This window comes from Anolis sagrei, chromosome 2, assembly GCF_037176765.1.
Source record: "Anolis sagrei isolate rAnoSag1 chromosome 2, rAnoSag1.mat, whole genome shotgun sequence".
In the NCBI taxonomy this organism is placed as follows: Eukaryota; Metazoa; Chordata; class Lepidosauria; order Squamata; family Dactyloidae; genus Anolis; species Anolis sagrei.
The window spans coordinates 52380711-52405665 of record NC_090022.1 but is presented as its reverse complement, the minus strand read 5'-3'; the positions used below and the strand labels follow the sequence as shown (position 1 = coordinate 52405665).

Here is a 24955-nt window from a genome sequence, read left to right as displayed (position 1 = left end):
GTGGCTGGCATGACTGTATGGAGCGGTGTTATCTTCCTGCAGAAGCAGAACCTATTGCTCTTTTGACATTTGCGTGTTTTTGAACTGCTAGGTTGGCAGAAGCTGTGGCTAACAGCGGGAGCTCACCCTACTCCCCAGATTCAAACCACCAACCTTTTAGTCAGCAAGTTCAGCAGCTGAGCAGTTGTTATTGTATACCTTCAAATTGTTTCTAACTTATGGCAACCCCAAGGCATTGCTATCACAGGGTTTTCTTGACAATATTTGTTCAGAAGGGAGTCACCTTTGCTCTTTTCGAAGGCTGAAAAAAATGGCATTTGCCCAGGGTCACCTACTGAGTTTTCACGGCTAGGAGGAGATTCAAATCCTGGTCTCCTGAGTCTCAGTCCAATGTTCAAATCCTTACACTGTTGACAGGTGACTTCAAATATCCTCCTTCCACTTCCTTCTTTAAACAATGCACATACAGGATATTCCATCTGTTCTCTCAAAAATAGAACACAAAAAACTGTAAATCCAGGATATCTAGATCTTATTTACTAGAAAGCTGAATGTGTTTTGAGTGATAAGTAAATTCTAATAAAACTGCCTTCCATTTCTTTTGGATCAGGGACCATGAAATTGAACAGCTGAAGCAACTTACTGTCACTCTTCAGTCCAACATCATTAAAGAAGAGGAAACTGCAGCAGATCTAGAACTCAAATCACGTGTGTTTTCCTTTGGAGAATACAAAGCGGAAGTTCAGGTATATACGTAAATCATGTCAATGAATAAAATGAATAAAATACAACAGCTAAGAGAATGGCTGGCACATATCTATCTTGTGGACAACTCCTACAGTCTATAGAGTGGACTGTTGCTAATGTAAGGTGGGCAACTTGTGGCCTTTGAATGTTGCTGCACACATCACCCCTCACTATTTGCTATGTCAACAAAAGCTCATGAGAACCATAACATCTGAGAGGTCATAAAGATATCTTTGCATTGAGGGGAGGATAACTACTCTTCCAAGAAAATATATTCAGTATTAGTTGGGAACAGTTATCAAGACCAACGTAAAATAATTGTATATTGTTGTGTGGCTTCAAGTCATTTCTGACTTATGCCATCCCTAAAGTGAACTTAACAGTTTGTTCTTGGCAAATGTATTAGAGCAGTGGGAAGTTGGGGGGGGGGGGGGGGAGGAGGGGCGGATAACTCTAAAGTTGGGTGTTTGTAGGTTTTTTCAGCCTGTGTGACCATGTTCTAAAAGCATTCTCTCCTGACATTTCACCTGCATCTATGGCAGGCACCCTCAGAAGTTGTTAGGTCTGTTGGAAACTAGAAAAATTGGGTTTATGTATCTGTGGAAAGTCCAGAGTGTGAGAAAGAACTCTTGTCTGTTGGAGCTAAGTGTAAATGTTTCAATTGGCCACCTTGATTAGCATTTGATAGGCTGACAGTTTTTAGGTATGGCTTCTTACTGCCTGGGGGAATCTTTTCTTGAGATTAGCTGTCCCTGATTGTTTCTTGTCTGGAGTTCCCTGTGTTTTACTATTGTTCTTTATTTACTGTTATAATTTTAGAGTTTTTTAAATATTGGTAGCTAGATTTTGTTCATTTTCATGTTTCTGCCTTTCTGTTGAAATTGTCCACATGCTTGTGGATTTTAACTCTACAATTTCTTTTCAGTGCTAGATTAGTATTTGTGCTTTCCTGCAGGACAAAATGCTGGCAAGTTTGAATAAAAAGGTGCTGGAAGTCTATCGACGCTGCATTGGCACAAATGAGGCGAACCTAGGAACGCTGCAGATGCTAACGGTGATAGAACACCAATTAGATGACTTGTTGGAGTGTCTTGAGAGGGTACCTGCAGCAAAAATAGAACAAGCTGAGAAAGCCAAGGAAAAAGAAAGAAGGATGAGGTGAGAAGGCTATCACAGTGGGAGAGTTGTACGTATGTTGTATGCAATTAGAGCTTCCCACCAAAAACCCCCACTTCTGTCCATATGAGAGGGACAAAGTTGACGACTCCCTTCAACTTTTCCAAATCAGTTGCACGGTCTGAGATTCTCCCCTAGATCAGACTTGGGTGGAATGGGAAAAGACTACTTCCTCAACAGGGGATCTCCATGAAATCCGCATAGCATAAACGGCTTGAGGTTCTGTTGAAATGCACAAGCCTAACCTACACCATAGAATTAATTCAGTTTGGCACAATTTTAACTGCAAAGGCTCAATGCAATGGAATCCTAGGACATGTAGTTTGGTGAGACACCAGCACACTTTGATAGAGAATGCTAAAGACCTTGTAAAACTACAGGTCCCAGGATTCCATAGCATTGAGGCGTATCTATTAGGTTTGTGAATGTATGCCTCATGAATGTGGGGATTGTATTGTTAACTAAAGGAAGAGACAAATTGTTGACCTCATCATATGGGGCAAGATTTGGCGGCAAAAAACGACCTATCCCCTGTCACTCACGGAGCCAGCTGGCTCCTAACAAAAGGCATTGTGCCGGTTCCGTGATTGCAGAAGGGTGGAACTGGCGTTTCACTGCTGCCCTGGCAATACGGGAGGCTTCCCGTGTTACCCAGTTTAGAAGCCGCATCTACCATGCATGCTCCATGCTTCCACTATGTGATTCGCTGGGTAATGTGACACCTGGGGTGCTAGATTCCCCATGCCTTGTGGCAAAGCAGACCATCATCTCCTTCTGCCACAGGTCATCTGATGAGGTGGTTAGTGCAGAAAGAGGGATGCTAGTGCACTTGTATTGCCTAAAGCAGGAGTAAAAATGGTGTGGCTCTCCAGATGTTTACCTGCACCTCCCTGCAGTCTTAGCTTAGGCTAATGTGAGATGCAGTTCAACAACATCTGAAGGACGGACCGCACAACCTCTGGCTCAGCTTAAAGTGAGGCAAGGCCACTTAAAAAATCCCATTATCCTGGTTCAGTTTAGATGACTTGGTTAAGAGAATTTATCAACCTTCGTTTCATGACAGATGTGTAAGTTTTTTTGCTTCTTCCTTTTAGTGGCAGCCTTCACTTACTGAGCAAGGACAGGAGCTTTCACAGTAACACCCCAGCCCAGTGAGAACATAGGATAACTAACCCAAAGAAAATTGTTTTCTTCTTTGCCTGTACATTGCAGCAATTTCAGCTAGATCCCAGCCTGTAACTAACTTGTTAGGAATTAGATCAGACTAATATTGTTCCTATACTTCACTGTTGGCCTGGTTCTTCATTTTACCAGAATGAGGGAAGAAAAGATAAGGCAGCAGAGACAACTGCAGGAGGAGAGGCTGCAGCGGGCTCTGGCAAGAGCACAAGCAGATGTTAAGAAAAAGGTATGTTCAGACAAGGGAACTCATGCTAATTTATTTGTACCCTCTTTTGCAGTTTCATCTAGTTATACAGGCTCTTCTTTTCAGTGTCCTACAAGAGCTCCACTGAACTGTCTATACAAAAGGATAAGCATTGATTTAATATACTGATTGCGCACATTACATGCCCAAAATAACTCGTCGGTGGCTTTACATTGTACAACAGAGGCTATGATGAATATAACTGTCTCCATATTATATGGCTTACTGAAACATCGAAACAGCAACCAAAAGCTAATTTTAGAGATTAGTACTCCAGAGGTCAAAAGTAGCCCGTGGTCCAAAATTGAAATTGACTGAGGCCAATTCCATACATTTCAAAGGGTTTTCTTAGACAAGAGATCCTCAGAGGTCTTCTCAGTTCTTTCCTCAGAAACATTTTATAGAGCATGTTATTTGTTGGCAGTCTCCCATCCACCTGCTAACCAAAACTTACCCCGCATAGCTTCCAGATCAGTCAGGGTATCTAACCCCATACTCACTATTTTTCTAGCTAAAACGTCCAAATGTGAGATTTCCTCTGGCCCAAATAATTTATGATGTCCATCATATCCCAACTGCAGTCACATTATAATTTGATACTTATATTTAGTCCCTTTCATAATGATACCCAGTATGTAATTATTTTTGTTGCAGCTTCCACACAATATTTTGATCTACCCAGAATTTATTTTACAATCAGAAGAAATAGAAACCTTGTCCAGTGTACATGTAAACTTTTAAGCTTTTACCTTTATTAGATAGTATTTGCCAGCCTCACAATTTATTTTTGTCACCCCGAATTTGGTGTTACCTGCAGATTTTCAATTAAGAAAGCACATATCATTCTACAGAAATTCAAACCTTACATTCCTCCATTGTAAGGTTTGTTTGTGCATAGGCTTTCCCCACTCCCTTTTCTTTCACCACTTACCATAATATTGTGAGAAAGAAAATCCCCTCATATCAAATTACTGTAGCCTTTTAAAAAATCTCAAGTTTACTGTCTACCAAATAATTTATATGGTCGCTGAAAATCTATTATCCCTGTTATTAAAGAACTGTAAGATCTTTTAGAACAGAGGCAATATGGATTTTCAGGTGTTGCTGGATTATATTTCTCAGAAGTCCTAACCAACTGTGAGAAATGTTGGGAATGTGGAAAGCCTTGATCCCCACCTATTTTAGATATTCAGCTCTTTTCTACCAGAAAAAAATCTTGATATGCTCCACATGTGTAGGGCAGCCTGATAGCACTGGCTCAAAGTGTGGGTGGTTATGGCAGAAAGGCTGAAGCACTACTCCAATAGTAGAATTTGATGTAACACAGAATTTCTTCCTATACATAGATAAAACCATTTACCACTTAACTTGTTTCCAAATATAGAAACAAAATAGATCACAACTTGCTTCTCTGCTTTTGTCAGTTGCCTTGAACTGTTTAACAGTTCCTCTGGCTTTCAATGGGATGAAAGCATGTTTAGGCAGCTCCCTCCAATCCATGACATGTAAACTGGTATAGTTCAGATATATTGCCAAACTGATTTCATATTTTCAAACTTAACTGCTGTTATGACAACATATGGAATTTTTGTGCAATATATATATATATATGGCACTCTCAGCGCTACTCTTAGGACACATTTTGTATAGATTGCATACTCCATTTGGAGCATTTAAGCAATAAGGGTATTTGTTTTACAGTAGCATTACAGCAACTTACTAGTTACTAGGCATGGGCCCGAAATGTGTCTTATTTGTCTTATTCATGTTTTGTTCCATCCATTCGAATGGCATGAAACGGAAAGGCCCTTTCTGAAATGAAAATGTGATACGAAAGGCAGACGGGAGCGGGTACCGACTCCAAGCCTGCTTTTCAGATAAATTTCCTGGGGCCTGGCAGGGCCTGCAGATGAGCACAGAGTAAGGAGCGTTCCTTACTCGGCGATTGGCTGCAGACCCTGCAAGGCCCGGGTGCATAGGGCCAAAGCCTGCACCCATAGGCCCGGGTGCTTTGGGCCTACAGGTGAAGACACCCCCCCCCCCCCCCATAATGGGCCAAAAGAAAGCAGATCATTTGGCCCCGAAAACAAAAAATAAGTATTTTGGGAGACTCAGATGAAAACTGATAGGGCCCCCACCGAAAGCAGGGACACGAAACGGATGAAGGTAAGTCCCAAATGCACATGACTACTACTACTTATTGCCTGGGAGCTTTTACTTATGTTTTCAAAGCTAAACTATTCCCTTTTTCTAAACTAAATGCACTCAAGACATCTGCAGCAGCATCATTGGTGCGGTATTACATAAGTACACTGCTTCTCCACCCATGTTTAGCTTGTCAGCTATCTTAAGCATGTTCCTGGTTATATGAAAAGATACTATGGATTCTCCCAACAATTCCAGTTTTGGTCAATGCTGTCAACATTTGGCTTTTCAGTGTTTCAAGCCAAACATAAGTAAAAACTATCTGTTGCTCTTGCACCTCTTCCTTTCCTACAGATAAAACGGGGTAGGAAGAAGACAGATGTAGCTTCTGCTTTTGTTGATGGACCTGTGGTTCAAGATGGTTTTAGTTGCTTAAAACCACTTTTCATTGTTCTTTTTTAGACTGGCAGAAGATTGGTTTTCCGTTCCGAGCCTCCTGCCTTCAAGGAGAAGGAAGATGACGATCAAGGGCTCATGGACAAGGAAAAGGAAGAGCTACTTTATTACTTTACTTAGCAGCTCAAAGCTGCAAGAAGTTATGAAGCGTACAGAATGTGACAAAACTGAGTGGGAAGATTTTGGTAGATAGTGTGCAAATTATTTGAGGAAAAAAACCCTACACTTCCTTAAAATGTAATTTCCTAATACTAGTTACACACTTAAAGTAGATGAGAAGAGAAAGTGCTGATCCTGATAAATCAAAATTACTTCATAACAGCTTTTGGGGAAAAGTCTTCAAAATTGTTAAAGCAGTAGGATCACAAAAGAAAGCATCAGAAAGCTAATTTACATATACTGTATAATAATTTTAAAACAAAAAAGAGGCATCAATGCATGATCATATTTCTTCTACTGAATGTTGAAAGTTTCCTAACTCGGAAATCTTAGTGAGAATCTTTTGAGGTCAGTATGGAAATAACACAAAAAGAGACTGAAATGGTGAAACTGGACATTGGTTGTTTTTATTAATCCTTTTTATTTCCGCAATGTTTTAATTGTCCACTGCCAGCAATGGACTTTGCTGGAATAAATCTGATGCTTACCCTTAAGCCATTAGAAATGTACAGTAATATACAAAGCCAAGTAAAGAAACTTTTTAGAAGAAATGCATTTACATGTTGTCTAATAGAAGTGTTGACTCATTCTTCAGGAGGCATGATTCTGTACAAGAGAAGCACCACGTAGGAGGGATCCAGTTCAAACTCTTACCCAGTCAGTGATCTTCTTTCGATGATAAAAGTGCAGGGATGCTACCCACAAACCAGTCCACCATTCACCTAAGGCTGGGGCCAAGAACTGCCTGAAAATCAATGTCCTCACCATATTTTGGACAGCTGCAACCCAAATGTGTTTTAATTCCACATATTTCAATGCACCATTTAGGGGATGTGTGCAACAAATCTGTCATGTTTTCACCACCCCCCCCCCCCCAATCCCCATTAAAATGCAAAAGCATTTGAAGTCAAAGTAAGTTTTCTTCAAAATGTTGCGAATCAAAAGAAAAATGTCCCTGGGGCCTACATGCTGCCCATTCTTCCCGTATCACAAGTCTAAGATAACGGAATGGATAGAAGTTTATTGAGGAGAAATCTGTATCCCAGAAAAAAGAAATTTGGGGCAGTGAGAGTATCGTGTAAATGGGCCATTTGCTTCATGCTGAAGGGAGGGGCAGGATTTGCCCATGTTCTCCGGAGGATCACTGGCAAGGTAAGTGTGCGAACCACTCCACTGAGTAAGGAATTTGAGGTGAAACAGCATACTTTTACATATTTTGATTTCTCTTAAACTGAATTTCAGTGTTGTAGAAGTAGGTAAAGCCAAAGGCTTTAAACATCTGTATTTTCGTAACTCCTTCTGGCTTGGAGATTTGTATAACCGCAATAAAAATTATGTATTGTACACATTTGCTATTGCAGAAGTACAGTAATGGCTAAATACAATGGTCAAGCAGGTTTTGTATACTACTGTATTACAGAATGATAAATTAAACCAGTTAAGGGTTTTTTAAAGGATGATGCCCAAATATTAAAATGCAAGGTAAATAATCCCTACAAAATGTTTTCAAATAGCTTCATATTTTTCCGGACACAGAAAAGGCACAGTAAGTAATTAGGACATATCAAATTATGGATTGGATGCCCCCTCATAGTTTCCATTTGACTAAAGTGAAAATGATTAGCGGTCCAATATGGAAAGATTGGGAAGCAGTTGTTTTCGAGGCCATTTCAACCACATTGTGCTCCTGATGACACAACCAGAAGTGATACGAGAACCAAGTAACTGGTGTCAAGTAAGACCCCAGGACTCCTAGCATCCCTAGGAAGGAGAGAAAGAGACCTTTCTGGCAATAGCCCAGTACCAGCCTCCTCTTATATACGGATGCCAGGAAAGTTTCAATGGCAACAGGGCAAATCCGTTTATTCCTGAACATGAACTTCTGAATATAGCCGGGTTTTTTGTTTGTTTGGTTGGTTTTTTTTTTTTTTTTTTGCGGTGGGGGGTACTAGGCAACTGATGACACCCGCACTACTGTTATTTCTAATTGACATATCATTTCAGTGCATTTCATTACTGCGAATAAATATAAACAAGGTTAAGATGACAAGTCTTCCTTTCCAGGAAATCTTGTTTTTCTTTAAAAATATATAGAAATGCATTTGCATTTGCACTCACAATCAAAAGGAATAAAAATGCATACATACATACACAGCTTTTAAACCTAAATATGTATGACTTAAATCTAGGTGGCTACAATTCCAGCCTCCAGATTTGTTGTCAAATATTGAGATCTTGTCTGTTCTAGATGAAATTTTAATATTTGCTCTTTTAAGTCCATACAATTATCTTCCAAATGCCTAAAATAAAAAGGCAGATTTCTTTTTAAAGATGCACTTATCAGTCAATAAGTTACTTACCTATTTACTTACTATGAATACTAGTTGTATGTTCTTTGCTGAAGCAAAGACCTTGTGTAATGGTCAACAAGCAAAGGATACAACCTTTTGAATACTTACATTAAATCCTACTAAACTCAGCAAGATTTGTTTCCGACCAAACATGGATATGATCGAGCTACACATAATTAAAGTGACACCTTAAAAAGAAATTGCAATACTGGCTTGTATTACTGTAAACTTGATCAACAGTTGAAAGAATTAAAATCTGGCAGGTGGCCTACTAAGGGGCAACCCATAAAGCAAAATGATCATATGGTAAGAACAAGAAATATACTGTTCTTTTTCAGCATCTGCTACCCCCAAGTACTGTACTATTTCTTCTGTTTTGGTTCCCTGGAAATGTATTCAACATTATCAGATAACTGTCAGTTTGTGGTGAAACATTTAAGTCGGGGTGAGCGACTGCAGAAAAGTAGGGAATCACCACATTAGCCCCCTAGGAAACCTTGTAGAGCTGTACCTGCTCCTGGCAAAAAGAAAGAAAGAAAATGCCAACTGCTTTTGTGGAGCGCAGGAATTTTTTTCCATGCCTGCATTTCAAAAGCCTTGTCCTGGGATGAAATTGGTCTGCAAAATCTGGTGGAAATGTACCCCATGCCCTTAATGGATTTTGGAGCAATTCCAGGCAAAAAAAGTTTTTATTTTTTGCAATACTCATTTGGGCCCCTAGGGGTCCAATGGGCCTCCAAAGGTGGTGTGAACATCCTTTATATTTCCTAAAACACATTTGGTGGCATTCTAAAGCAAAAAAAAAAGGCAATTTGTTTTTACCCCTGGGGTCCTCAAAATGGCCCCTTGGGCTACTTGCAACCCACAGGCAATACTTTTCCCACCCCTGATTTTAAATAGTCTTCACCATCATGCTGCCCTTTTAGTATGGAAACCTCTTGTCGTCTGCTTCTTTTGAACATAAAGAAAAAGTGCCAAGCATAACTGTTCATTTAGTAGAGAATATCATCACAGTATGTTCACTCCAAGACAGCATTCAAAGTCATCCACCGCATAACTTAAAACACTCTGCTGTACGTATCTTTTCTGACCACAAAAAAGAGTATATCAAGATCTCCAAAAATCCGATGAACAGTTTTTCATTGCACGGTAACCATCAGGCAAGCCACAAGGTAGCACAAGCGTGTGCATGCTCCCACTTTGCCACTTCTCTTCATCGATGCAAAAACACGTCTATTTCTCAAGATTTTGCTTCATGCGAATGACTGGATCTCTTTTCCAAATGCATTTATTCAAGATCTTGTAGATTAATGGTGCTTCCTGTAAACTGAGAATTGTCAGAACTGGCATCCTCTTCAGCAGAATTGTGTGTCTCCTGTTCAAATTAATTTTAAGAAAGGAAAATTCACATATAATATTCACTGTAGTTGTTTGCCTGCACTGCACTCTTTAAGGCTCACTGATATTTATGCTTATTGGATTAAACTTACAAATTTTATCCAATACCAAGGTTACACATATTAACTAACAAAAACACATAGTTGTCTGCTACACTTCTTTGTCTTTGCAGTTCCTTTATAGAGAGCAAAACCGACAGGAAAGAAACAGGCTTTTACCACCCAACTTGCAACACTGAGGAGTCCTACCTGAAGGATATAGACAGGTAAGTCCACTGTCAGCTGAGAATTTGAAGAGGAGGATTGAGCACTGAGCTGGAAAGGCAGATCTCCTTCTCCCGGGGAATCATCCTAAGGAAAAGGAAATAAATCATGAATTTCCAGCTAGGGACATTACCACATCCAATCTACTACTACCAGCACATGGCAATATGTTATTAAGTCGCCCTCCTGAGAGCAGCAACACTACTACTGTAGAAGATACATATGTCATACCAGCACTGGATGACAGACAATGCCATTATCTCATTACTATGAGCATCATTACAATAAGTCAGAAAAAGGTCATTAGCACAGTAAACTAATGTTGAAGCCTATAACAACACAGGCAACTTGAGAACAGCCTCCACTGACTTGTTGGGATTAATTTTTTTAAAAAAAACTAAGATTGAGCTGTAAGAAAGGAGATTTCATCTGAACATGAGGAAGAACTTCCTGACTGTGAGAGCCATTCAGCAGTGGAACTCTCTGGCCTGGAGTGTGATGCAGGCTCCTTCTTTCGAAGCTTTTAAACAGAGGCTGGATGGCCATCTGTCAGGGGTGCTTTATGCAATATTCCTCCTTCTTGGCAGGGGGTTGGACTGGATAGCCCATGAGGTCTCTTCCAACTCTATGATTCTATTATTCCCAATACTTTTCAAAGAACCAAGCCAAAGAGAAGTATCTTAAAGCATTTTATTTCTTCCATTAACAAAATCTCTTCTGAAGTTAGTCTATTTCTCCAGTATCCCCTACTTCCGTGACTATTATTACCATTATTACCATGGTCATCACCACCATTACCCCAATGCATATCAGTCCAATTTTCCTCCCAACATGATGATCAAGTTTATAGAAAAAGCAATTTTGCACACAAACATCCATTTTCCTACCACATCCAACATCCCGCTAACCTACTATAGGCATGGGAAGCATCAGTGTTCTTAATCTTCCTCCCACTTTCTCACTGGTTTCAATGGGAAGAAATATGCAAAGCCAAATAGGGATAGAAGAGCACCAGGGCCATTTCAGGGACAAGATAAAGACACAAGATGGTTTAGGATCGCACGGTATTGGGTTTTCTTGAGATTTTGCCACACAAAGAGGTTTTTGGAGGCAGATCTTCCCATTTGCAGCTTTATTGCTAGCTTCTAGCCCCATTCACACAAATATTTCAAAGCAATCTGTTTCCAATAAATACAATAATAAGAAATAAAAATCTGTCCTGTGACTGAAAAGAAAAAAGTATATAAATAATTTTTCAAGTGTGCAGTATTGCACTAGACATTTATGCATCCTTGTACACTGTGAAAATCATCAGTCTCTAATATGTTAAAGTCAGATTTATCTTAAACATTTCCTATAGAAATGATAAGGAAAAATTCCATACATTAGGTACAATTTTCTTACCTGAAGCAGCTGAATCTGAACAAACTGTGTACCAGCTGATGCATCTCTCACAGTCAGACTTCCATTTGGTAAAACACTGTTGCATAGCCGACTCCCATGGCTACAAGAACTAACTTTATCACTTTTGCCTTTTCTTATGCCACAGTTAGGGATTCCTGAAATTAAGTTATGTGACATAATGTAAAACCATGTTCTAAGGTAAGTTCTCTGTATGAAACTATTACATTTAAAAATATTACTTTTTTAAAGAGTTCTATGTGAAATAGGGGTGTGAAATTTGAAATTTATTAAATTTATACCTATTACGCAATAGCCAACGTGCGGGCATAGCCTGTGCCAAAAACATAAGAATCAAAACTTACCCAATACTTTTTCTTTTTAATTTTGTAAATCTCGGAAGCCTCCCAAAGTCAGTTTTATTTTCAGCGCAAGCGAGCAAAGCAAAGCCAAAAAGGCTGCCTTTCCTCTTTAAATTAATAGCCTCTCGCCATTAGGAGAGGGAAGCAGCAGGGAGAAAGCAGAGTGAACTGGGAAAGAGACTAAAAAAGCACAGGATTCTGGGAAATGTAGTTTGGGAAGGCGAGAAGCCCTATGCCAGAGGATTCAAAAGGCCCTGCCCTAAATTACAGTTCCCAGAATTCTGCTCAGCATCAGAAAGCCCCAATAAAGATAGGGGAGAGATCTGTCCCTCTGTAGCAGCAGCCCAACAGAGTTCCAATAAATTGTTGAACCTGCAAAGAGGAGGACTGAATGATACTTCTAGTAAGTACATCGCTGTGCTGGACTGGGCTGGGCTGGGAGGAAATTCCTAAACAGAAGTTCTGTTGGTTAATATGAGAGACATTCAATGAGATAGCTGTTGTGACTTTAAAAAAACACAAAAAAGTTTTTGTCAAAACCTTTTAAAAAAAAATCTCCAAAATCAATAGATATATGAATATTTCTGAAAGTTGGGGGGAATTATCCCGCTATCTTGTATCATTGTATAGAAAATTCAAGGAGATAGCTCTTGTAGTTTTTAAAATATTTACAAAAAGGTGTGGAAATTCCCCAAAACTAAGTGGATAAGTGAAAAGTCCTGAAACTTGATGGGCTAACAGTGGTAAATGTGTTCTACTATTGTAGCACGTTTCATCCCAATAGCTGTTAAAATGAAGGAGGAAGGAGCCCCTGAATTTCCCCACTTCTGCAATTACTCTTAACGAAAAAGTAACAAAATTTCATTATTCCTGTTACAGTAATGAAATTTTCACTAAGGATTCTTTTGAAACACTTGAAACAAAACCCCAACACCTCCTAATTTTTAATGACTTTTGAAACTTTTTAAAATCAATTGCACAGTATATATACAGTGTGTGTGTGTGTGTGTGTGTGTGTATGTATGTGTGTGTGTGTGTGTGTGTGTATATATATATATATATATATAAACAATTCCCTTGTTGCAGCAGTTCCACTGGCTACTAAATTGTTTCCAGCCAAATTTAAGGTTTTGACTTATAGTTTGGGTACAAGTTGCTTGAAGGACCGTATTTATCTTTACGAACCTGTTAGAATTCTACAATCATCTGGAGAAGGCCTGCTCACCACCAGGTAAAGCACAATTGATGGGAACAAGGGAGAGGGCCTGCTTTTATATTAATATAAACATACTTTAATATTTTTATGTCTCAAGACATAAAACATTTGGTTTTTGTAATTTTTATATTTATATTGTAATACATTTGCATTGTTTTAATTGTACTGTTTCATATTTGGTGAGTCCCAATAACAAGAAAAGGGTGGGATAAAAATAAATAAACAAACCTTTAGAGATTGAAAAGACAGGGGATTTCTTTTTCCTAGAGCTCCGCTTATTGGAACAGACAAAACTAATCATGGCACTATAACACTAATTTGTTGTCTGATATGAGATAACAGTCTTGCATCAGTTTTGTTTAAACACTTAAACGTATTCCTTTGTGGAAATGATATTATCTCCTGAAACAGTACTTACCAATGTCATTCTCACTTCCTTTCTGTTTTCTTTTCTTGGCAAGCTGAATGGCTCGATAATCTGTTCTTGCAGACCCACCACTCTCCTGATAAGAGAAAAAAATGTTTGTTTGTTACCAAAACATTAAGACTCCAAGGTTCAGACCATAAATATATTTTCCCCTAAACAACACTGATAGAAACCTAGCCGTTTCTCTCAATATCATAGACTATGTTGTATTCAAATCTTTCAAATCTATTCCACCTTCCTGTCACAGTTTTTACCACCCTTAAAATCTGTACTAGAGACCTATCGGACCTTCTAGAGCAGACATGTGGAGATGGAGCTGTAGAATGGAGAAGAATATGAAATTCCACTGACCAAAATGAAGTGCATTTACCCAACGTTAGATCCAGTTATTTTCCTGCATTGTCTAGAGTTAGACTGGAAAGTCCATGTGATATCTTCCAACTCTATGAACTTGGCTAATCAGTTTAACATTTTGATGGTAACAAATGATACAAAAAAAAAAAGGAACCACATATTTACTTCAGTTCATAGAGCACTGGAACAACTTTCAAAATACACAATGCAGATGCAATAAAATATTAAGCATTTCGTTTGTTCTTCCTCAACTGCCCAATGCAGCTCCCAATAGGAAATGCTATGCTAGTATGAATGTTCTTAACTTTTGACTGCAACCCACATGTTATCATGAATGCAAAATACACATGAGAGTAAAATAGGAAACTGAAAGGGGAACATCTCAGTCTCCTTTGCTTTTTGTTCTAAAAGCAGTGAAAAGTCACCTCTTCCGCTGAATCCACCCTAATCCACTCATTTCCGAGTTTAAGTACTTACAACTACTTGGGAGGAGAGGTAATAAAACTAAGCTCAGGAGTGGGGATATACTCTTTTCACCAGGTATGATGCACATAGTGTAACTCTTGCACAGGCAACCACAATTTTTATCACTTACATTGTAAAAAATATAGTGTGACATCGTTCATGGAAGACATTCCACAAACCCATTTGATCTGGTAGAAAGGATGGCTCATACATAGCCATACAATATCCTCAAAGCTAAGACACGAACGAAAACTAGTTATCGAGAGTTACTGCATACCAGAAAAGAGCTGCCAGTCACAGAGCTCAGATCAGTTTCTTTCTGCGCACTGTAACTTCCTGGGGGGTTGGAGAACACAAACTGAGTCACCACTTTACTGCCTTCTTGCTGCCCCACAACGTCCAGGCTAGGAAGCAAAGTCTGTTCCGATCTACTTGGAGCCAGTAAATCAGATCCGCTGTTTCCGGTGAGGCTGTTGGACGGAGTTAAAGTGGCTGTGTCTACGGAGAGATTATTGCCGGAAGGTAAGCCATGCAAGTCTTGACTAGAACTCTTTGCTGACAAAGAAGCTAAGGAGCCTAGAGCTTCTGCATTTACATTCTGTACATCATCCAAACTTAAAGTGCTTTGCTGTAAAACGGTGGTGGTGGTGGTTCCCAACAGAAGAGAGCTATCCAGGCTGTTTGGAATGTCACTGCCAGCCACTAGAATCAGCGGGTCAACCGTCTGACCAAGAGGATTGCTACCAACAGAAAGATTGCCTCCAAGTGTGGCTCCAACAGAAGCAACATCTATAGTGAGAATTCCAGAGTTTATCAGAGCCATATCAGTCGATATTCCAGAAGTGTTCCCAGATGCATTGGAAAAGAGGGACACAAGATCTACATTACTGAGGTCACTCTGTCCTGAATTGGCAAGTTCACTGCTAGGTGTGAGGGAACCAAAAGTTTCCATCTGATTTAAGAGATCTGGAGGGAAAAAGATTTGTCATGGTTATTTTACAAAACCAACACATTACATCCTGCCCATGAGAAACGAGAATCACAATCCAACAAGTATCTTAAATGTATATATTATTGCTCACATACCAGAATCCTAGCTATGGAGCCACCGAATTGCTTGTATGGTATTTTGATAATGTATTGTTTACTTATTTATTAATTGTACAATTTTTTGGCTATATTGTAGGGGTGGGCAATGTTGTGAAGGCCATACATCCTACAACAAGCAAGGCATGTTGTGAGTGGACTGACTGGAGGTTTCTGGATATGGAATGTTTAGATTGGATTTGGCTTTGAAAAAGAAACACAGTATAGCTGGGAATGCAGGAAGATATTTGCAGATTATTGGGCAGTGATCGTTCATTTTTATGTGGTTGGTTGAAATGCTCCAGATTGCATGTTTTTGAATGTTGCAATGCTTGGAAGCCATTCTGGAAAGCATACATGAATGGAAAGCCTAATATAAAATATATTCATTCATACATATTTTTTTCAAGAAAATGTGTTTTAAAATATAAACAAATCTTAGTATCGTTGTTTGTTAATGATAACATACGCCAGTTTCCTTGTAATAATTAAAAAGAAAGAAAAACAGCCTTAACTATTTGTCCCAGTAAAACCTCCATTGTAATTCATGCAATAATTTCAGTGGTCTTCAAATTAGTGTACTTTTCAGTCTTAGTGGACTTATTGTATATGCATTTGTTATACCTTTCCTGCCACCTTGTGTCCAGAATGGCAAATTGTATGGTTTGATTTATCAATTTAAAAATTGTTTTTAAAAAATCCAACAATGAATCCCAAACACTGCCTCTACCTGGCCATGCTCCAAATTTCCAATAGTCAACTGTCCTAATTAAACCTGCCAAAACCCCTCCCGTCAGGTAGTAATCCATGTTGCCAAACTCTGCTATTAAGCCATTTCTCTCTGTCACTATGGCTACTTTCAGCTTGCTTGACCTTGATCCCTAAGGCTATTTGTTTCCTACCAGAAATTCTATCTCCTTTTGGTAAAACTAAAGCTTAATTTATATCTATGCACAGTTTTATGGCTGCTTTTCAAAATCACTTTCATACAGTCAATGCCACATGAAGCTATATTGGATCTGAATGAGCTTTCTGCACATGCCAGCTAGACTAAGTGAGAGGTGCTGCATCCCTGCAGAAGGCTGCAGTAACCATTCAATTTGAGTTATTCGCATAGGAAACACAACTCAAGCTCTTCCATCCACACAAAAACAACTTTAATGGCAAGCAAGCTATTAAGTAATTGCAAAAGTCCATCAGAAAGATATCTGAAATAACATTCTCCTTGAGCCATAATGGAGACAATAGAACACATTAAGCTCTTCGTACCTGTACTAAAGTTGTGTTGTTTGATCATATGAGTTTTCATACTATGCTTGGATGTGAATACTTTATTGCAGCTTGAAACAGGGCAACGCGTCTTCAGCGAGTCCACATCTTGAAGGTGTTTTTTGGAGTGAATGTACAAACTACTGCGTGCTGAGAACTTTGCACAACAACCTGAAATAAGATGAGAGGTTTAGACACTAAATCTAAAATATGATTCTGACCCATGACCTTACTTCAAAATTGATCTAGTTAAAAAAAAATGGCAAGTAATCATGCTTTCCCTGTCAAGATAGACCTCTTGACAGGGAAAGCTTTGTCTAATACATGATTAGCAATGTCCTTACTGAACAACTTTCATCAATACAATAAGAATCCAGGTAACTTGGAAAACTGGGAAGAATGCAAGCCACAAAGTTTAATGTAAAGCACTGCAGAAGTCCAGTTGGCATATCAGAGGAAGTTGGTGGTAAGCACTCATGACCATCGCATCTACCTGAGCTTACATTTGGAGGAGTAGATCCAGGAGTACTATTAGTACGTTCTGGAAAAACCTAAAAATGCAATGCCTCCTGTACCCTCATCATGGCACTGCTTCTGGTTTTTTTAATGCCTGGGTGGGGAAATGCAGCCTCTGTGTACCAGTGTTGCCCCTGAAGCAACACTGGTACATTCCCCTCTCTGCAGAATAGCCTTCAACATCCACAGGTCATATCAAAATCCATATCCCCCCCCCCCTCCAGTCAATTTAGGTATTATGTCAACTTATACGTGAGTATATGTGGTACATAATTCAATAGGACACACCAATTACAGTGCTGGATAGAAGCAAGGACACATCCTTTCCCCATAACTGCTTTTTAAACAAACTGTTTATTTTTCAGTGCGGGATTCAGCAATTCCCTCCCTCACAAGAAAAACGTAGTCATTGAGAGATTATGCGTTTGGAGTCAAAATTACCAGCTCTTTTCTTTCCATTGTGCCTTGATAAGCTTTCCTCTTAGAATTATGACTCAGCAGCAACCCAATCCTGATGCACAAGACTGCTATAATTTAATCAACTCTGTCTCTCTCCACACAATGAACAATCAAGGAAGAAAAAGGGAATATACCCATTCACAAATACCACCATTACCTTCTACTGGGCATTCGAACGGCTTTGTCCCAAGATGAGTTATACTATGGCCTTTCAAGTGTTCAGCTCTTGTGAATGATTTCCCACAGCCTTCTACAGAACATGTAAATCTCCTGTCATCTTCATGTTTCCTGCAACAATTAAATGTATTTTATATTAGCGAGGACACACGGAACTGTGTATTTGGTCCTCTGTATCAATACAGATAATCAAGACTTTACCTTTTGTGTCTTAATAGCTTTGACATGCTAGTGAAAGACCAACCACAACCTTCAAAGTCACAGATGAAAGGCCTTTCACCTGAAGAAAAAAAAATAAAGATTTTGACTATCTTATTCTCTAGAAGGGGGAAAAGCAACAATCTCATTCTGAAATTATGCTGTATCATTTGTACCAGATTTATTCCTGGATAATAAATCATCATCATCATCATCATCATCTCCTCCCCATAACAGCTCAGTTAGATTAATTTGACATTATTTAGCTATTTCTAGTTACTAACCCATATTCACCCTTACTCCTGGTGGCATCATTTTATAGTACTTACAAGCTTAAAAGGCTCTATCGACTACTAATTCGTCAATTTTAAAATAAATTCTAGTCATGTATCAAGCATCCCTTCTCACAGCATTTCTTCTCATTTCTCTCTCTCTCTTTTTATTTTTTTTATTTTTTGCTACCCTCCTACTTACAGGAGCCAAAATGACTGAACAGTAGGTACAAATGCTTTTGAGTTCTGGTGAATCCTTCCTTTGCATTTTGTGTGAATACAGCTTTGAGTATAATTATTTGATTCTTTAACAGCAGAAGACTGAGGCCCCATCTACACAGCCATATAATCCAATTCAAGCAAATAATCTGGATTATATATGGCAGTGTAGAAGGGGCTTCAGATTCCCTAGAGGCCTAGAAAAAAAATGAGCCTTTCAAGAAACAGATACCTTTTAATTCACTTATTGCTTATATGTGAAATACATTTAATTATTACACTAGCTCACACCTGTGTGACTTCTCATGTGGATTTTTAGTCGGCAGGCTTTGTCATACTGCTTGTTGCAACCCGGAAAAGAGCAGGAAAATAATTCTTGTTCCCTGAAGTGGACTCGATTATGAGAAAATAATGCACTCACTGTTATGAAGGTCCTCTCACAACCTAGAAAAGAGGGAAAGATCAAACTGTGTTCCAAGAGGAAAGAAGGCACAAAGAATGCAACCGTAGTTAGTATTCACAAAACTCTAGAAAACATTATGGAAATTATCATTTTCTTTAAGGGAACAGCTATAGTCAAAGAGGTTCTAAATTAAGTTATCAAATATTTTTCTTTCAGTTGTTCAATAAGAGGGACAACTTATATCACCTTATACCTAGTTCTAAAAGCTGCTGTGGGGTTTTTCTTTTTTTTTTTCCAATCTTGACTAAGTTTCTTCATTGGGTTAATAGCATTTGTCTTCCACATCTAATTTCTCAGTGGTCCAATATGGTAATGGGCAAGTGCTTGTCGCATTCATATGCCTTGGGACACTCTGCAATTCATGCCGGACTACCTATACCAAATGTGCCGGACTACCTATATTCTACCAGCCGCAGCTATTATGACCATGTGGAGGAAAGATTGAGCAAGGCTTCTAAGAAATACCTCATTTCATCCCAATGCATCAACATAAATTTTGGACAAACTGAATACAACTGGAGATCTTTAAACAGAGGCCATCTGTCAGGGGTGCTTTGATTATGTGTTCCTGCGTTGCAGAATGGGGTTGGGGGTCTCTTCAAACTCTAGGATTACATATTATTATTATTATTATTATTATCATCATCATCATGATCAGAAAGCAAGGCATGACTATTTTCCAATTTTGGTCTATAGGAATTCCAGAAAGGGATGCTTTAACTGTGATAACTACTACTATTATTGTTATGTGAAAGAATGTGTCATTTTTCTCGGGGTTTTGGACTTTAAGGATTCCAGGTAACATAGCCCAACAATAAAAATGTTCTTTTGGTGTCTTGGGTTTTTGGTCTGTTCCTGGAGTTATTTGAGATGCAGAGTCAGAAAATTGCATTGGATAAACTGCATCAGCTCTAGTTTCTTATAGTTTATCATGGTTTTCTATGGGCAAGCAGATAGCAGCTAAAAAAAGTCATATGTTTTGTATCTCAAAAATTAGGACGGATGGAAGAAAACTGGTCCCATTTTTGGAATCAGCCGGTTAAATACACCCAGAAACAGGTCTAACATTTGAGGGACCAAAATTGGTGTTGGCCAGTGTTACTATTATCAGAAAGCAACGGTCTCACTATTTTGAGATTCTGGACTGTAAGGATTTCATATATAGGATGCTCAACTGTGATAACAATAACTACCACTGTAATAACAACTGCTATTACTATGATTATCAGAAAGCAAAGGTGTCACCGTTACTAAAAATCATAATCCAGAAGCCGTTCCAATCACACTGCTGTTCACTTCGTAGCTGTATATAACCCTGTGCTAATTATATAAATACATTCCAAATGCTTGGTTCCAAATCCAGGTATTAACTTATTTTCTAAAGCAGTGTTTCTCAACCCAGGGGTCGGGACCTCTGGAGAGATCATGAGGGTGTTTCAGAAGGGTCGCCAAAGACCATCAGAAAACATATTTCTGATGGTATTAGGAACCCCTTTGGCAGCGATGGCTGAAGATCTCTCAGCCTATCCTTCTCTTCCTTTTTGAAAACAGACAGCGGTTAGGGGAGAATAGGTGTGTTCTACCTTAAATCACTGTTAATTCCTCCTAAATCCCTCCAGTATTTTCAAATTTGACCCAATTCTATCATTGGTGGGGTTCCAGGGGCTCTTTGACTGTAGGTGAACTATAAATCCCAGCAACTACAATTAACAAATGACAAAATCAATTCTCCCTCCCCCATCCCACCAATATTCAATTTTGGGTAGATCAGAGTATTTGTGCCAAATTTGGTCCAGTTAATGAAAATGAATTCTGCATATCGGATATTTACAGTATGATTCATAACAGTAACAAAATTACAGTTATGAAGTAGCAGTGAAAATAATTTTATGGTTGGAGGTCACCACAACATGAGGAACTATAATAAGGGGTCGCAGCATTAGGAAGGTTGAGAAACACTGTTCTAAAGGATAGGAGAGAGGGTGCCAATCTAATTTCACTGAGAAGGGAGTTCTGCAGCCTAGGAGCCACCACTGAGAAGGCCCTGTCCCTCATCTCTGTCAGCCGCACCTGTGAAAAAGGTGAGACTGAGAGCAGAACTTCTGTTCTGGAAACTGCCCTGAGTCCCCTTGGGGAGATAGGGCAGGTTACAAATAGATGACGACGATGATTATTATTATTAGAGTCTCAACAAACTCAAGGAATACTCCTTTCAAACCCTGCTACCCCTGACAGGTTGCAATCCTAACAGGTCATGATCCATCCATTTTTTAAATGTTAGGAGTAAATTGAGAAACTGCAAGTTGCTTCTGGTGTGAGAGAATTGGCCGTCTGCAACAACGTTGACCAGGGGGCGCCTGGGTGCTTTTTTGATGTTTTTAACCATCCTTCTGGGAGGCTTCTCTCATGTCCCCAGATGGAGCTGGAGCTGATAGAGCAGTGGTTCACAACCTTCCTAATACCACAACCTCTTAATACAGCTCCTGATGTTGTGGTGACCCCCAACCATAAAATTATTTTCACTGCTACTTCATAACTCAATTTTTGCTACTGTTATTAATTGTAATGTAAATATCTGAGATGCAGGATGTATTTTTATTCACTGGAACAAATTTGGCAAAAATACTCAATATGCCCAAATTGGGGGGTTTGGGAGATTGCTTTTGTCATTTTGGAGTTGTAGTTGCTGGGATTGACAGTTAACCTACAAAGAGCATTCTGGACTCCACCAATGTTGGAATTGAACCAAACTTGGCACACAGAGTTCCCATGCCCATCAGAAAATACTGGAAAGGTTTGGTAGGCATTGACCTTGAGTTTTGGAGTTATAGTTCACCTACATCCAGAGAGCACTGTGGACGCAAACAATGATGGATCTGGAACGAAGTTGGCATGAATACTCAATATGCCCAACTTTGAACACTTTGGGAGAAACAGACCTTGACATTTGGGAGTTGTAGTTGCAGAGCTTAACCTGCAATTAACCTGCAATCAAAGAGCACTTTGAACTCCACCAACTATAGAATTGGGCCAAACTTCGCACACAGAACCCCCATGACCAACAGAAAATACTGGAAGGGTTTGGTAGGCATTGACCTTGAGTTTTGAAGTTATAGTTCACCTATATCCTGAGAACACCGTGGATGCAAACAATGATGGATCTGGAGCAAACTTGGCACGAATACTCAATATGCCCAAAAGTGAACACTGACCGCATCTCCGTATATGAACCCACACGATCCCTCTGATCATCTGGAGAGGCCCTGCTCACGATCCCACCTGTGTCGCAAGCGTGTTTGGTGGGGACGAGAGACAGGGCCTTCTCTGTGGCAGCCCCCCGACTCTGGAACTCTCTCCTCAAGGACATCAGACAAGCCCCAACGTTGGTAGTCTTTAGGAAGAGCTTGAGGACGTGGCTGTTCCAGTGTGCCTTTCCAGAATAGGAAACTCCCAGCATCATGTCCCAAATGCACTTTACTAGAGATTTAAGATTGTCTGCACACTGCACCTACCCCTAAAAACCTATACATTCCACCTGTCATGTCCAGCACTTTTTAAATTTGATTCATTACATTTGGCCCGGCCTTTAGTTCTAAATGCATCATGGTGTTATTGTTTTAATGTTTATTGTTATTGCTTTATGTTTATTGTTTTGCTTTATGAGTTTTATTGTTGTATTTGTTATGCTGTTGTTTTATTGAGGGCCTTGGCCTTTTGTAAGCCGCACCGAGTCCTTCGGGAGATGTTAGCGGGGTAAAAATAAAGATAATAATAATAATAATAAAGAACACAGTGGATGCAAACAATGATGGATCTGGACCAAACTTCACAAAAATACTCAATATGCCAAAAGTGAACACCGGTGGAGTTTGGGACAAATAGACCTTGACATTTGGGAGTTGCAGTTGCTGGGATTTATAGTTAAGCTGCAATCAAAGAGCATTCTGAACTCCACCAACTATAGAATTGGGCCAAACTTCACACACAGAACCCCCATGGCCAACAAAAAATGCTGTTTTCTGATGGTTTGTGATACCCCTCTGACACCCTCTCACGACCCCCCTAGGTGTCCTGACCCCCAGGTTGTGATAGAGTGAGCTCATCTGCAATCTCCCTGAGTTGGGTTAGAATTGGCAACCTTCAGGTCAGCAACCCAACCTTGAAGTCATCAGTCCTACCGGCACAAGGATTTAACCCACTGCGCCACGGGGGCTTCCATCCATTACCCCAGTGGTTCCCAACATTTGGGCCTCCAGGCGTGTTGGACTTCAGCTCCCATGGTTTCTACCAGTTGGTAAACCGGCTGGGATTTCTGGGAGTTGAAGTCCAAAACACCCGGAGACCCAAACGTTGGGACCCATTGCATTATCCCCACCAGGCCTGTAGCCAGGATTTTGTTTCGGGGGGGGGGGGGGGGGGGGCTGAGTTTGGTTTTTTTTTGGGGGGGGGGCTGAGTCTGAGTGAAAAAGGGTCTCCCCTAGCAAACCTTTTGTATCGTTATCCCAATAGCCCCATGCATATGGGATATATTGAGCATGGTGATCAGATCATGATATGAAGAAACATAAGTTTAAATAATGTACCAGTAAGGCCTTCTCGGGGACCACCATGAGAATTTCGGGGGGGGGGGGGGTCAAGCCCGCTACATGCTTAGGTATAGGGGATATCACATGATGCTCAGATGTGTCTTCTCCTGTTCTTTGCTGCAGCTTCCCATCATCTTCCGCTTAATTCATTGTACTCTGACTAAAGGTAGGGCTGGCCCCTGTCACTCTTTAGGTGGAATTCCCTCCCATGCCTGATCCCCACGAAAACGTGCCTGGCGCTGCCTTACCGGGGAACTCGCATCGGTAGGGCCGCGGGGGCTGGAGGTGGCTGCGCCGGCGGTGGGCGGCGAGGCGGGCGCCGCTGGGGAAGCGCTGCCCGCAGGCCTCGCACTTGTGGGCCGCCGCCTCGGCCTCGTGGGCCCGCCCGTGCGCCCGCAGGTTGTAGACGGTGGTGAAGCGCTTGGCGCAGCCGGGGGCCGGGCAGGCGAAGGGCCGCAGCTTGTCGTGGGAGTGCAGGTGCCGCCGGAGCTTGTAGGCCGTGGCGAAGGCCCAGGCGCAGCCGGGAACCGGGCAGCAGAAAGGCCGAGGCGGAGGGGGTGGCGCCGGCCGGGACGCGTCCGCTTCCCCTTCCCCGCCTCCGTGGGCCGACAAGCGGTGGAGGCGCAGGAGCTGCTTGCGGGAGAAGGCCTCATCGCAGCGCGGCTCCGGGCACGGATACGACGACGACGACGACGCCGAGGAGGAGGAGGCCGCAGCTCGCGAAGGGGGAGGCGAGGGCTGCGCATGCGCGGCGGGGCCTCCCAGGCTGAGGAGGCCGTTCTCGAAGCGCACCAGGAGGCTCTGGTTGTTGATGGTGAGCGTGCCCGAGAAGGACGCCTCCTTCGCCTTCTCCCCCTCCGCCTCCCCCTCGCCTTTCTCTTCCTCCGAGGGAGGCTCCGGCCTAGGCGCCTCCTTCGAGGCCGCGTCCCGCACTAAATTGACCACCAGGAGCAGGGCGTCGTTGTCCGGAGGTGGCGGCGGTGGCGGGGCCGGCCCGAGGCCTTCTGTTTCCTCCCCTCCTCCTCCTCCGGCCTCCGCAGGCGGCTGAGGCAACGAGGGCAATGGCGGCGGCTGAGGAGGCGGCGGCTCCGGCAGCTTCTTCCCTTCCAGTAACAAGAGAACGGGGAAGGTCACGTCCAGGCCCCAGCTTCCCGGCGCCGCTTGCCGCGCAGCCGGCCCTGAGGAGGAGGAGGAGGAGGGAGAAGAAGACGGAGCCCCGTCGCCCGCCAGGCCTCCCTCGCCGCCATCTTGCCGGGCGCCGGGCTCCAAGGCGGCAGGCAGCCCCTGCGTTTCCATCTTGGGGGTCCCTGTAGCAGCGCCGCAGCTGAAACCGGAGCTGGGGGCGGAGCCTAGCCAGCCAGTGG

The 24955-nt window shown here is 41.2% G+C and overlaps 2 protein-coding genes across 3 annotated transcripts in view; one reads left to right on the top strand and one right to left on the bottom strand.

The window, feature by feature from the left end:
* CFAP100 (cilia and flagella associated protein 100) overlaps window positions 1–6664 on the top strand; it is a 26862-nt gene extending 20198 nt beyond the window's left edge. For both annotated transcript variants that reach the window (XM_060766208.2, XM_060766207.2), the window contains exons 13-16: window positions 611–746; window positions 1703–1905; window positions 3238–3331; window positions 5957–6664. In XM_060766208.2, coding sequence (XP_060622191.1) covers window positions 611–746; window positions 1703–1905; window positions 3238–3331; window positions 5957–6070 — 547 coding nt within the window. In that variant the 3' untranslated portion in view covers window positions 6071–6664. The remainder of the gene's footprint in view (window positions 1–610; window positions 747–1702; window positions 1906–3237; window positions 3332–5956) is intronic.
* On the bottom strand, window positions 6492–24955 carry ZXDC (ZXD family zinc finger C). The gene is made up of 10 exons (XM_060766206.2): window positions 23840–24955; window positions 18834–18986; window positions 18055–18133; window positions 17834–17964; window positions 16702–16872; window positions 14624–15312; window positions 13519–13603; window positions 11526–11680; window positions 10107–10208; window positions 6492–9835 (listed from the first exon to the last, which is right to left on the bottom strand). Exons 1-10 carry the CDS (start codon window positions 24885–24887, stop codon window positions 9749–9751), a joined length of 2700 nt encoding a protein of 899 aa, XP_060622189.2. The 5' UTR covers window positions 24888–24955; the 3' UTR covers window positions 6492–9748.

Coding starts and splice junctions, on each gene's coding strand:
- ZXDC (XM_060766206.2), bottom strand. CDS start 24,887: ATGGAAACGCAGGGGCTGCCTGCCGCCTTGGAGCCCGGCGCCCGGCAA. Junction 15,313..16,701: donor ACAACACAACTTTAGTACAG/GTACGAAGAGCT, acceptor TTTTCCCTCCAG/ATCTCTTAAATCAGATGGAA. Junction 11,681..13,518: donor AGGAAGTGAGAATGACATTG/GTAAGTACTGTT, acceptor ACTTAATTTCAG/GAATCCCTAACTGTGGCATA.